Genomic DNA, 12,883 nt, shown 5'->3' on the forward strand with positions numbered 1-12,883 from the left:
TGTATTTATGTAATGGGCTTGGTTCTGGTGCTGTATTTATGATATAATCTTGGTTCTGGTGCTGTATTTATGATATAATCTTGGTTCTGGTGCTGTATTTATGATATAATCTTGGTTCTGGTGCTGTAGTGAAGTGAAGTTTGTGAATGCACAATAAATGATCACACATCTCTAGGGTATGCTGTTACTTATGAGGGCCCAATTACCTTATAAAGTGGGTGACCAGTAGTGACGCTACAATAGAGAAGCCAACAGAGCCTACGTTTTCCAGATTGGTGGGAGTCCCAGAGACTGTACCCCCACATATAATAATGTGCATTCTAGCAATATACCGTAATACTGTCAGATGGCATTGAACATTGAAAGCCTATTATCCTATTCGATGATGGGAAGGGGGGGGTTCATTGGGTGCACCTGTACAGACCATTGCACAGTTACCCATATAACTAGAGAAACAATCTGCTACCTCCTTTTTATTGCCAGTCATTAAACTGCAAAAATAGGTATAAAAGGCAATCCATAAAAATTTCATAAACTAAACCTAACATCCATCAGCTTGAATATCCCAGCTGCAACCCTGCCTGTCGTAAAACTTACACTCATCACCTGCAATGTCCAAGCCTTATCATTTCTTTTTTTGTCATTTCCAGATGTGCCTAGAACGAAACATTTCTATTGAACAAAAAAAAAAAAGTAAGAAATGAAAAGGACCCAGCAGCCTCTCCCGCGGAACAACATGTCAGTAAGCGAACACACGGCAAGAAAAACAAAAAGCAGCAATAATGGGATAGGACATCTCTCCTTAGAAGATCATGAAACACGAGCTCCCAATACCACGCAAGACACTACCAATTTCCTCCGAAAACGTGTCACTGGGTTCCATTTAGCCAGAAGCAATCCAAGTACTATCAAATGCAGCAGGAACTCTGGCAGGGAAACAGAAGAGGAGTCAGGGACTTACGCCAACAGGCTCGGCCACGGTAAAAAAAAATAAAAAATATTATAGTCGGGAATTGTTAGAATCAAAATATCCAAATACGAGAGATACCCACAAAAAATGTTATGCTTTACATCACACATTATCGAATATAAACTAAATGTAAACTAAACATTCTGGGCAAAAACCACAAAAAAATGACAAAATAGAACTTGTTTACACCGTAGGAAGAAAGCGAGAAGTGATAGATATTCCGATAGCGGTCTGCATTCCGAGGTTTCGATGGAAGAAAAACACGGGGGAAGGTACTTTGCATATCAAAGTAGTAGCACAAAGTTATACCACATTTTCCCAGACATTAGTAGCAACAAACACAGAATATATACAAAACCATATGACAGAAAAGCACGGTGGTAATTACACGGAGGGATTTTATCCCCTTCACATCGCTGGTCACATGGGTTACGGGGGAGAAAAGGGGGTGCATATATTAGCTGCACAGTTTGTGGTTCCATCAGCCTAATGAACAACAAAGCGGAGAGATAAGGCAGAAGTCTGACCTCGCTCTCGGGTCATATGTTGGCTCTCATAGTGTTCCTTCAAAGATGCTGAAAGCCTGGTGTCTCCATGGAGTAGAGTGAGTTTGGTAAAAGTTGAAAGGATGTTGCTATGATTTTCGAAACTCTGAGAAAATTTCAGCGCCATGGTATCCATGTGGAATAAAATTTATAAAACCTTGTAAAGAGCTTTACTATTCATTGGCATATTAGAACGTCTCAGGAATGAGACAAAAACACTGTATTCTCTCCAAGGGGATTTAACAAATGGCGCAAAATGGATTATCACCGATCCTTGGATGCAGGTAATAGGCTACCCGATAGAGGAAGGTGCAATTTTATAACTTATTTTGAAGCCACTTTGTAAATTGTTTTAATTAAAATACTCCTTTTGGTTGTATTTACAGCTCCTAAAAAAAACTACGGGTCTCTATAGTAACAGACTACAAATAAACCCTGTGTAGTCTGATCTTGAAGTCACATTGCCATCCAAACGTCCCCTATTTCTTGTCACTCTAACAAATGAATGTTTGTAAAAACTAAAGGACACATGGAAGGGTTCATGACTGTGGAGTCAGACTACAAAGGGTCTTTTTGTAGTCTGTAACCATGGATACACACAGATCTGCACAGCAGCTGTAGACACGCAACAATTTTTGCACAGTTGCTTAGTTTTTCATTTTAACTGCATTCGAATAAAAAAATTATTGTGAAGTTGAATATAGATTTAATACTGACAAATCTACTTTAATGTTGTGGACAAGGCATAAGGTGCACAGGTAAGAATCAAGATAAACTGTTTACCCACCTGGGATGATAAGGAACAATAGCTTAGGTGGGGCTTCATCTGAGGTTTTCTGCAGATCCCTCCAAGGCCCAAATTTAAGAACTTGTGTAGCAGCTCCGAGGCAGTAGATGAATTCATCATGCACAGGGATATGTTCTTCTGACATATTTCTGCAGAGTGTACAGAGGAAAATGGTTAAATATGGCAAAAAGGTGAAGGCAATAGGTTTAGTCTTCCTTTACACCAATTAACACAATATAATAGTATAATCTAGTAGTCATGCAAAATATAAGCAATGCTAATGGTTTCTTTAAAGATGCCCGCAGCTACATACATTTGGTTCTTTAGTAGTTACCAAACATCTCAAGCACCCATCATGCCTGGGGGAGCCAAAAGAAAATCCAATGAATAATGTCAAGACAGTGTCATCAGAAAATAAGCTGTTGTTTAAAGGGATTACCATTGCAGAATGACTACATTCCTATCAAGCCCTACCACAGGCAGGGCTTGATAGGAACTTCACTTTGACAGGTCTCAGAACCTCAAAAGGCCTGAGGCTGCCATAGCAACTGAACGGCTCCTTTGTTCCCAGTGGTGGGGAGCCGTTCTGTCCCCAGGAGCGTAATTGCAGTTGAACATGGCATCTAATGGGTTAAAAGTTCATAAAACAGCAGGCATGCCCATGGATGTGGCATCCGCTCCTGAGTGGGCGCCATCTTTAAAGACCCAACATCTTGCTTATCACCAACAGTCAACAGAGAATGAAGGGAGGAGCAGTGCCTATGTTCGACCACTGCTCCATTTGTTCAGGAGACTCAGAACCATTGATTTTCAGGTTTAAAATACTGATGGCCTACAATCAGGAATAGGGCTGATCAGTAGTCACCGTCAGACGGAAGTTCCTTGGGCCTACCAGAAAAAAATATTCTGAGGATCCACCTTCTGTGTATATAGGGCTTTAAGGTTCCAGTTTTACTAAGGGTCCATTATTGTCAGAGCTTGGGTCCACCGGAGGATCATCTGGTACTCTGGTGGTCCAGTCTGACCCTGTCGGTAGGGGTCTGACTCCTGCCAACCAGCTGTTTGAAGGGGCTGTGGCCTCTTCAAAATTTATACTGCACTATGTCTGCTTAGTAGCGGACCTGTGAAGGATACTGCAGTTTTGTCCCATTCATGTGAACCCCAAAAAAAAACTTTGGATAGAGAGATAAGTTGGCCATCCCTTCAGTTTCTTCCCATAAGACTCTCTGGTGAGAAAGGAGACAATGCCTTTTCTTTACACAATAAATTGCTTATTGCAACCACATGGTGCAGAGAGATGGAGTCTTCCAGACTCAGAGACGCTCCTTGTAGAGGCCATTAAATAGAATTGACAACAAGGGCTCTCCAGATATAAGCTCAGAATTGCCATATGAAATATTAAAGGGGTTTTTCGGGACTAACTCACTGATGACCAATGCTTAGGAGAAGCGCTGTTGTAACCAGGTATGTCCACCACAGCGTACAGAGTTGTGTGGTTCTGGTGCTGCAGGTCCTCTAAATAGCTAATCGGTGGGGCTGCTGGGAGCCACTTTCACACGGTCAGTATTTGGTCTGTATTTTACATCGGTATTTGTACGCCAAACCAAAAGTGGAATCTACAGAGAAAAAGTATTATGGAGAGATATGTACATCTGCCATGTTGTGGACCCACACCTGGTTTCGGCTTGCAAAAATTGATGCAAAGTACTGATCAAATATTGACCATGTGAAAGTGGCCTAAAGGTACATCTACAAGGCCCAAGAATCGTAGAGATTATCAGGAAGGACCATTCTTGCGAACGGTCGTTCCGAACAATCTTGCAATGTAAATGTGCCACGATCACCCGATGAACGTGTGAAACGCTTGTTCACCGGGTAATCCTGCCGTACATGCAGGCACCACCGATCAGCGATCTCAACAGCGATCTGCTGCTCAGAAACCATGAATCTGTATGAGGATGAGGGACTGCTATAGTGATCCCTCGTCCTCATACTGTGAAGATCGTTGCATGTAAATGTGTCTCCTGAACGAGCAGCCGAATGTCAGGAAGGAACGCTTCCTTCCCGACAACCGGCCGCTAAGTCGGCCCATGTCCAGCTTATGTTATCATAGGTTATCAATTAGTTAAACCTGGGCACCCCTTTAAACAATACATGAGACAACAGGACAAGTGTCTTTAATCGACTGCTACTGGGTACAGATTAGGATCTAAAGGAAACTAGAGACATACACACAGTAAAGATCGTGTGATCACTCCAGCTACTATGGCTTCCGGACCTTGTGGTGGACAGTTGGTTGTGTGCAGCAAGGTTGGATTTCCTAACTCCCAAAAATCTCTCAGAGAGGAACTAATAGTGCATTAGCCTCCAGGCCAACCTTGCCAGTTCTGTCCTGCTAGAAGAAGAAGAATTATAACAAGTTATCACATTTTCAGAGCACAAATGGAATTCCTAATGTGAATAAGCCTCACTAGATACCTGATGATGTGACCCAATTTCACGGCCAAATGCAAACTTTTGGACCAGGATTTGGCCTATTTGAAGGCTATCAATGCCTAAACTGGAAAATATCTAAGAGACGTTAGAAAATCTTCTTTTGGTAAATAAGATAATTCAATTTGCTTTGACAAAAAGAATGTTCTTCGCCACCAGGTAGAGGAATGGCTGCCTGTGGTCATCTTACCTGCAGACAAAGACTTTCTGTGGATGAAACTAGAGTCTCAAAAGATGACACAGCATCACTAAACAAAAACCTGAAGTGTATACACAGACTGGTAACACATGGACTACAATGGTTAAAGAGGTTTTCCAGGCCTTAAATATTAATGGCCTATCCTTAGTCAGTGAGGGACTGACTCCTGGCACCTTTGGTGGTCAACAGACTGAAGGGCCTGCTGTTCACAAACCACCGCTCCATCCCCTTAATTGGTTACGTGGCACAGCATCATAAATTTCATCGTGGCTGTGCCTGCCATTGCAGCTCAGTTGCCAATCACTTTACAGAGCTGCAATACCAAACACGGCCACTACAAAATGTATGGCACTGTGCCTTAAAGGGTTTCTGTCATGAGAAATAACGTTATGTAGGTGACTGACATTAGCGATGGGTTAATGTCAGCAGTACATAAGACTGTGCTTTATAACTCCCAGCTGCCGTTCTCTTAAAATAAAGACTTTTAAAATATGCTAAAGAGCCTCTAGGTGCTATTAGGGCGTTGCTTCAGCACCTACAGGCTCGGTCTACGCACCCTTTGGCACGCCCAGGTCTAGTTGATTGACTTTCGAGTTCTCCTCAGTGTCCCGTAAATCCCGCGCCTGCGCCGTCCTGTTTAGTATTCGGCGCAGTGAGTGAAGGACGCGCAGGCGCGGGATTTACGGGACACTGAGGAGAACTCGAAAGTCAATCAACTGGACCTGGGCGTGCCAAAGGGTGCGTAGGCCGAGCCTCTAGGTCAGGCATCCTCAAACTGCGGCCCTCCAGCTGTTGCAAAACTACAACTCCCACAATGCCCTGCTGTAGGCTGATACCTGTAGGCTGTTCGGGCATGCTGGGAGTTGTAGTTTTGCAAAAGCTGGAGGGCCGCAGTTTGAGGATGCCTGCTCTAGGTGCTGAAGCAACGCCCTAATAGCGCCTAGAGGCTTCATTAGCATATTATGAAAGTCTGTTTTTTAAGAGAACGGCGGCAGGCAGTTATAAAACACACTGTTATGTACTGCTGACATTAGCCCATCGCTAATGTCAGTCAGCTACATAACGTTATTTCTCATGACAGAAACCCTTTAAAGGAGTTGTGCCACAAAAAATATTCTACGTTTTTCAAACCAGCATCTGGATCTGAATACTTTAGTAATTGCATGTAATAAAAAATTGAGTATAGCCACTGATCTATTCAATAAAATGTATCTGTATAGCGCCACCTGCTGTTTCTTCTTTTCCTTATTTCTTGTCCACTGTACTGAGGTGGTCGCACATGCTCAGTTTAAATCTGCAATCCTCACCAGGCATATCGTCTGTTAGAAGCTCTGGCAGCTACAAGAACAGAGCTACAACAGATAGGACACGCCCCCTGAGAAAGGACACGCCCCCTGAGCTGCCAGCCTGAAATATATCTAGCAGAACAATTGGAGCAATGAATGAGGAGATCTCTGGATCCATGTGAGGTACAGGGCTGGTTCTAGCTTTGTTAGTAAGAGATTGTCATGTACTATATGGTGTCTGATTTTTATTTTTTTTAAATGGCATACCCCCTTTAAGAGGGTGTGGTGCACACAGGAGTGCAGTGGCCCCACAACTAGCAGATTGGCAGGGTGCTGGAGTTGGACCCCCACCTATAGACCATATAATTGTCCCGTAAAATCCCTTTAACATACTAATGTGTTATGTTACGTCTCCATTTTCACCTAAGTCATGTCTGACCTATCCAAAGGCAGATCGAGGAGCACCAATCGCCTATCACTCCGGAGCACCGTTTTGCTTGGCTTCCAGCTTTCTTTTACAATTCACTCAATGTTTATTTTCCTGGGGGTTTATGGAGAAGACTTTATCAACCATTCGCTGCCAAACTACATTTTAACACCTGGAGATGTTTTTAACACCTCTTCCCCAAATGGTTTAGAAACGTTCCCCCCCTTCTCAGAAACGTTGAGGTTCGAGACCCTAATGAGCTTCGGCCGTCAATCACACACCTCTCGCTCGCTGTCTAAAGTGACGCTTATTTGTAGAAGTTTTATAGCTCCCGCTATAGTATTGTAATGTTAGTGTGTTGAATCAGCAGGTCTGATTTTATCTAAGTTAACCACGCTGCATTTAATTACAGACTGGTTTCTTTGAAGTGTTTTACTTTTTAGTTTTTTTGTCCCAAGTACATTAGAAGCTGAGGAATTTTTATTTTTTTTTATTTTTTTTATTTTTAAAGAGGAATGGTCAGCAGGAATAACTCTGTCAAACCATATACTGCATGTTAGGGCTGATCCTTCTTATTAAAATGATACCTGGATGGCAAAAATCTGTTGCACCATCCCAGTGTTCAATTCCATATGCAAATTAGGGCTTGAAATGCAGGTCATCAATATCATAACGGCGGGGGTCCCACTGATCAGCTGTTTGAAGAGGAGCGGGTACTCCATGTGAGTGCTGCTTCCTCTTCATTACACTGCCCCTTGTCTCCCTTGTAGCGGCGGTGTACTGCAATTATCAAGTGAATGGAGAGAGTACTGAACGACGGGCAGTGTAATGAAGAGGAAGCAGCGCTCACATGGAGTACCCGCTCCTCTTCAAACAGCTGATCAGTGGGGGTGCCGCGTGTCGGACCCCCACCGATCAGATATTGATGACGTATCCTGATGATAGGTCATCAATATATACTGCCTGTACAACCCCTTTAATTTTGTCACCCTCCTGAACAACCTACAAGTTATCTAAATACATGGAAAGCATCCCATGTCTGTTAGGCCTCATGCACACGACCGTTGTGTGCACCCGTGGCCGTTGTGCCGTTTTCAGTTTTTTTTCGCGGACCCATTGACTTTCAATGGGTCAGTCGAAAAATCGCAAAATGCACCGGTTTGCAGCCGCATCCGTGATCCGTTTTTCCTGGCCGTGAAAAAAATATGACCTGTCCTATTTTTTTCACGGCCAACGGTTCACGGACCCATTCAAGTCAATGGGTCCGTGAAAGAACACGGATGCACACAAGATTGGCATCCGTGTCCGTGATCCGTGGCCGTAGGTTAGTTTTTATACAGACGGATCCGAAGATCCGTCTGCATAAAAGCTTTTTCAAAGCTGAGTTTTCACTTCGTGAAAACTCAGAACCGACAGTATATTCTAACACAGAAGCGTTCCCATGGTGATGGGGACGCTTCTAGTTAGAATACACTACAAACTGTGTACAAGACTGCCCCCTGCTGCCTGGCAGCACCCAATCTCTTACAGGGGGCCGTGATCAGCACAATTAACCCCTTCAGGTGCGGCACCTGAAGGGGTTAATTGTGCTGATCACGGCCCCCTGTAAGAGATCAGGGCTGCCAGGCAGCAGGGGGCAGACCCTCCCCAGTTTGAATATCATTGGTGGCCAGTGCGGCCCCCCCCCCTCTATTGTAATAATAGGTTGGTGGCCAGTGTGGCCCCCCCCTCCCTCTATTGTAATAATTCGTTGGTGGCACAGTGTGCGCCCCCCCCCCCTCCCCCTATTGTAATAATTCGTTGGTGGCACAGTGTGCGCCCCCCATCGGCCCCCCCTCCCTCTATAGCATTAACAACATTGGTGGCCAGTGTGCGGCCTCCCATCCCCCCCCCCCATCATTGGTGGCAGCGGAGTTCCGATCGGAGTCCCAGTTTAATCGCTGGGGCTCCGATTGGTAACCATGGCAACCAAGACGCTACTACAGTCCTGGTTGCCATGGTTACTTAGCAATAGTACAATAGTAGAAGATTCATACTTACCGGCTGCTGCGATGTTCGTGTCCGGCCGGGAGCTCCACCTACTGGTAAGTGACAGGTCTGTGCGGCGCATTGCTAAATGAACTGTCACTTAGCAGTAGGAGGAGCTCCCGGCCGGACACAGACATCGCAGCTCCCAGGTAAGTATGAATCTTTTACTATTGTACTATTGCTAGTAACCCGCTGCCACCAATGATCGGGGGGGGGGGGGGGGGGGGAGGCCGCACACTGGCCACCAATGTTGTTAATGCTATAGAGGGAGGGGGGGCCAATGGGGGTCGCACACTGTGCCACCAACGATTTATTACAATAGAGGGAGGAAGGGGGGGGCGCACACTGTGCCACCAACGAATTATTACAATAGAGGGAGGAAGGGGGGGGGGGCACACTGTGCCACCAACAAATTATTACAATAGAGGGAGGAAGGGGGGGGGGCGGCACTGGCCACCAATGATATTCAAACTGGGGAGGGGGGGGGGGGGGGTCTGCCCCCTGCTGCCTGGCAGCCCTGATCTCTTACAGGGGGATATGATAGTACAATTAACCCCTTCAGGTGCGGCACCTGAGGGGTTAATTGTGCTGATCACGGCCCCCTGTAAGAGATCGGATGCTGCTAGGCAACAGGGGGCAGTCATGTACACAGTTTGTAGTATATTCTAACTAGAAGCGTCCCCATCACCATGGGAACGCCTCTGTGTTAGAATATACTGTCGGAAATGAGGTTTCACGATCTAACTCATATCCGACAGTATATTCTAACATAGAGGCGTTCCCATGGTGATGGGGACGCTTCAAGTTAAAATATACCATCGGATTGGAGAAAACTCCGATCCGATGGTATAAAAGGGACTCCAGACTTTACATTGAAAGTCAATGGGGACGGATCCGTTTGAAATGGCACCATATTGTGTCAACGTCAAACGGATCCGTCCCCATTGACTTGCATTGTAATTCAGGACGGATCCGTTTGGCTCCGCACGGCCAGGTGGACACCAAAACGACATTTTTTTCATGTCCGTGGATCCTCCAAAAATCAAGGAAGACCCACGGACGAAAAAACGGTCACGGATCACGGACCTACGGACCCCGTTTTTTCGGACCGTGTAAAAAAACGTCCGTGTGCATGAGGCCTTAGCTGGATTTTTTTCAAAGGGGTTTTCCAGATGGAGAATATTGAGGCCCTATCCTCAGGATAGCTCACCAATATCTGATTGGTGGGGTCCAACTTCCAGCACCCCCACCGATCAGCTGATTGAAGAGGCCATGATGCTCCGGTGGGCGCTGCAGCCTCGTCCTAGGCCAGTGACGTCATGTTCATTGGTCACATGGCCTGTGTGCAGCTCAGTTCCAATCAAGTGAATGAGCAATACCAAGCACAGCCACTATCGAATGGACGGCGCTGTGCTTGGTAAGCTGTGAGGAAGCCACAGCACTCACCGGCACACTGCAGCCTCTTCAAATATCGGTGGTAGTGCTTGGTGTCGGACCCCACTGATCTGATGTTGATGACCTACCCTAAGAATAGGTCATCAATATTCTACTCCCGGGATACCATATTGGGGGTGCCCAGAGCAATTGCTATTACCCATTCCAACCCAACATTAAAGGGGTAATACAAGTTATCCCCTATCCACAGGATAGGGGTTAACTATCAGATGGTTGGGGGTCCTACTGCTGGGACCCTCACTGATCACCAGAACAGGGTCCTTGTACCCCCTGCTGCTCCCCTAAAATGACCAGAGCAGCCGGTCGCACATACGCGCAGCAGCTTCCTTGATTTCTTGGAGAGTTGCGGAGATAGCCACAGTGCTTGGCTATCTCCGGGACTCCCACAGAAATGAACGGAGTGGCCCGTCCTATGGATAGGGGATAACTTATACCTACCGGAATACCTCTTTAAGGGGAGGGAAAATCTGTTAGCCGAGGAGGGTGACTTGATCAGTTTAAGAAATAGATGCTTACTAAACACCAAGGTGATCCCTGAGATTGAAGCCATATAAACAGATGGCTATGGCTGACTGGTACATACACAAAGCCAGGGCTGTGGAGTCGGGAGTTTGTTTTAAGCCGAGTTGGTAGAAATGTACTGATACCAAATCGGTCTTAAACATATTAAAGGGTTTGTTCACCCCTGCAGACCCGTGGTAAGAATCATACTTACCTGATCCCTGCCGCTGGGTTCTGGCTTCTTTGCTTCTCGAGCTCCACCGCTGCTCCTTGGTCTCCCCACATCATCTGTTTCGGTGCGGGTCACGTGGTCGCAGTGGTGACATGTCATCCAAACTTCACATGACCCAGTGACATGACGTATGGGTGACAAGTCACAGCTGCGGCCAGTCACTGGCTGCAGCGTCCACATGACCCCTGTCACACCAGATGTTGACGCAAGGAGACCCAGTAGCTGTGGAGGAGCCGGGGGATTGGGTAAAGTATGATTTCCATCATGGGAAGTCTGCAGAAAAGGTCCCCATGGGTGAACAAACTCTTTAGTTTCTACGAAAATAAATATCTGACAAGTTGTGCATTTGATAAATGAATTACAATATTCTTAACATGATGACCACTAGAGGTCTAGCTTTACTGGGGGAAAGGGTGTGAAGAAAAGGTCTCCAGGGGTGAACAACTCCTCCAAGGAAAGTTTCAAAATTTGAATCATATAAATATGTTATGTTCTGTCAATCTATGGCCCTGATTTATCAAAGAAGAGTGGTATCTAAGATGTTCTAGATGTGACAGAAATTCAGATATCATCTCTCCCTTGTTCTGTCCTTTAGGCCTTATTCACACGCCCGTATTCTCCACGGACAGCACACATACCCATTGATTTTAATTTTTTTATTTAAACACCAGTGCATGGTCAGTGGCAAAATCATGGAGAGCTGCACTATTTTGGTCCGTGATGCAGACTAAACGTTCCCAGCAAAGTCTATGGGTCCATTAAAACCACTGACACAACAGATGTCACTGGTGTCCTGTCCTGGAAATTAATTTTCAGCTGAGCAGTGTCAGTGGAATAGGGATGACACATGGGCCAAACACGGATCCTTCGTGGACATCTTCAAAGATGAATCACTGACCTTTTTGTCACTGACGTCAAGGACACGGACATCCACACACAGACATGTCCTGGTTCTGACAACATACTTGGTCGTGTGATGAGGGACTGTGCGGGAGAACTTCTAGTTGTCTTTGCAGACATCTTGAACCTCTCACTGAGTCATGTTCTTGTCCCCACGTGCTTCAAAGCCACCACCATTGTCCCCATTCTCAAGAAAGCATCACTGTCCTGATTTAATGACTACCGTCCGGTGGCACTCGCTTCCATCCTTATGAAGTATTTTGAACGGCAAGTCATGCAAAACATTAGGTCTATTCTCTCTCCCTCACTTTCCAATCGGTCCAACCGAAAAATAGAGGAGATGGAGTCAGACGTTTGGCTTACCGCCCTGTAAACAGGGAATTTAATCATATGCATTTGATGAACATACATGTTAGGCCTCCTGCACACAAACGTGTGCTGCCCGTGACCATGCTGCTGACCGCAATGCACAGGCACCGACCGTGGGCCAGCCGAATGCGGATGGCGACCACATTAACTTGAATGGGGTCCTCGATCCGTCTGTTCCGCAAAAAGATAGATCAAGTTCTATCTTTTTGCGGACCGAAAGTACGGAACGGAACCACTCCGTAGTGCTTCCGTTCCGCATCTCGGGATTTGCGGACCCATTCAAGTAAATGGGTCCACATCCGTGGTGCGGAATGCACACGGAACGGTGCCCGTGTATTGTGGATTTGCATATGCGGTCCGCAATACGGCAACGGGACACCTACGGTCGTTTGCAGGAGGCCTTACACGGTTGGGTACCTTGTCTGGATCAGATTCATGACCATGGCAGTACATGATCACTGGGCTAGGCTTTGGAGAACCTCAGATTCCCCAATCCTGCCCAGATCATAATTTCTTAGGACTGACGAAAAACTTTTCAAGGACACATGGAAATCTTTGTGAACATCTATGGCATTTCTTGAAGTCATGGAAACCCCTCTACTCAACAATTTCCACTTCTAAATTTCATTTCCACAAATGTGAGGTCATTTTCAGGTCCATTGGAGAACTTGTTCCATTATTGATGGAGCGC

General features: G+C 45.8%; 1 protein-coding gene across 7 annotated transcripts in view; it reads right to left on the bottom strand.

Annotated features, from left to right (window-relative positions):
* Window positions 1-12,883, bottom strand: part of LDAH (lipid droplet associated hydrolase) — a 293,483-nt gene that overhangs the window by 236,287 nt on the left and 44,313 nt on the right. For 3 of the 7 annotated variants that reach the window (XM_040427388.1, XM_040427390.1, XM_040427391.1), the window contains exons 2-3: window positions 4,581-4,694; window positions 2,303-2,451 (exon numbers count right to left, since the gene is read on the bottom strand). In XM_040427388.1, the coding sequence (XP_040283322.1) occupies window positions 2,303-2,447 (145 nt within the window). In that variant the 5' untranslated portion in view covers window positions 2,448-2,451; window positions 4,581-4,694. Of the gene's footprint in view, window positions 1-2,302; window positions 2,452-4,580; window positions 4,698-12,883 lie in introns of all 7 variants that reach the window. The other 4 variants (XM_040427387.1, XM_040427389.1, XM_040427384.1 and 1 more) reach the window with 2 other exon arrangements.

This window comes from Bufo bufo, chromosome 4 (genome assembly GCF_905171765.1).
Source record: "Bufo bufo chromosome 4, aBufBuf1.1, whole genome shotgun sequence".
NCBI lineage: Eukaryota > Metazoa > Chordata > Amphibia > Anura > Bufonidae > Bufo > Bufo bufo.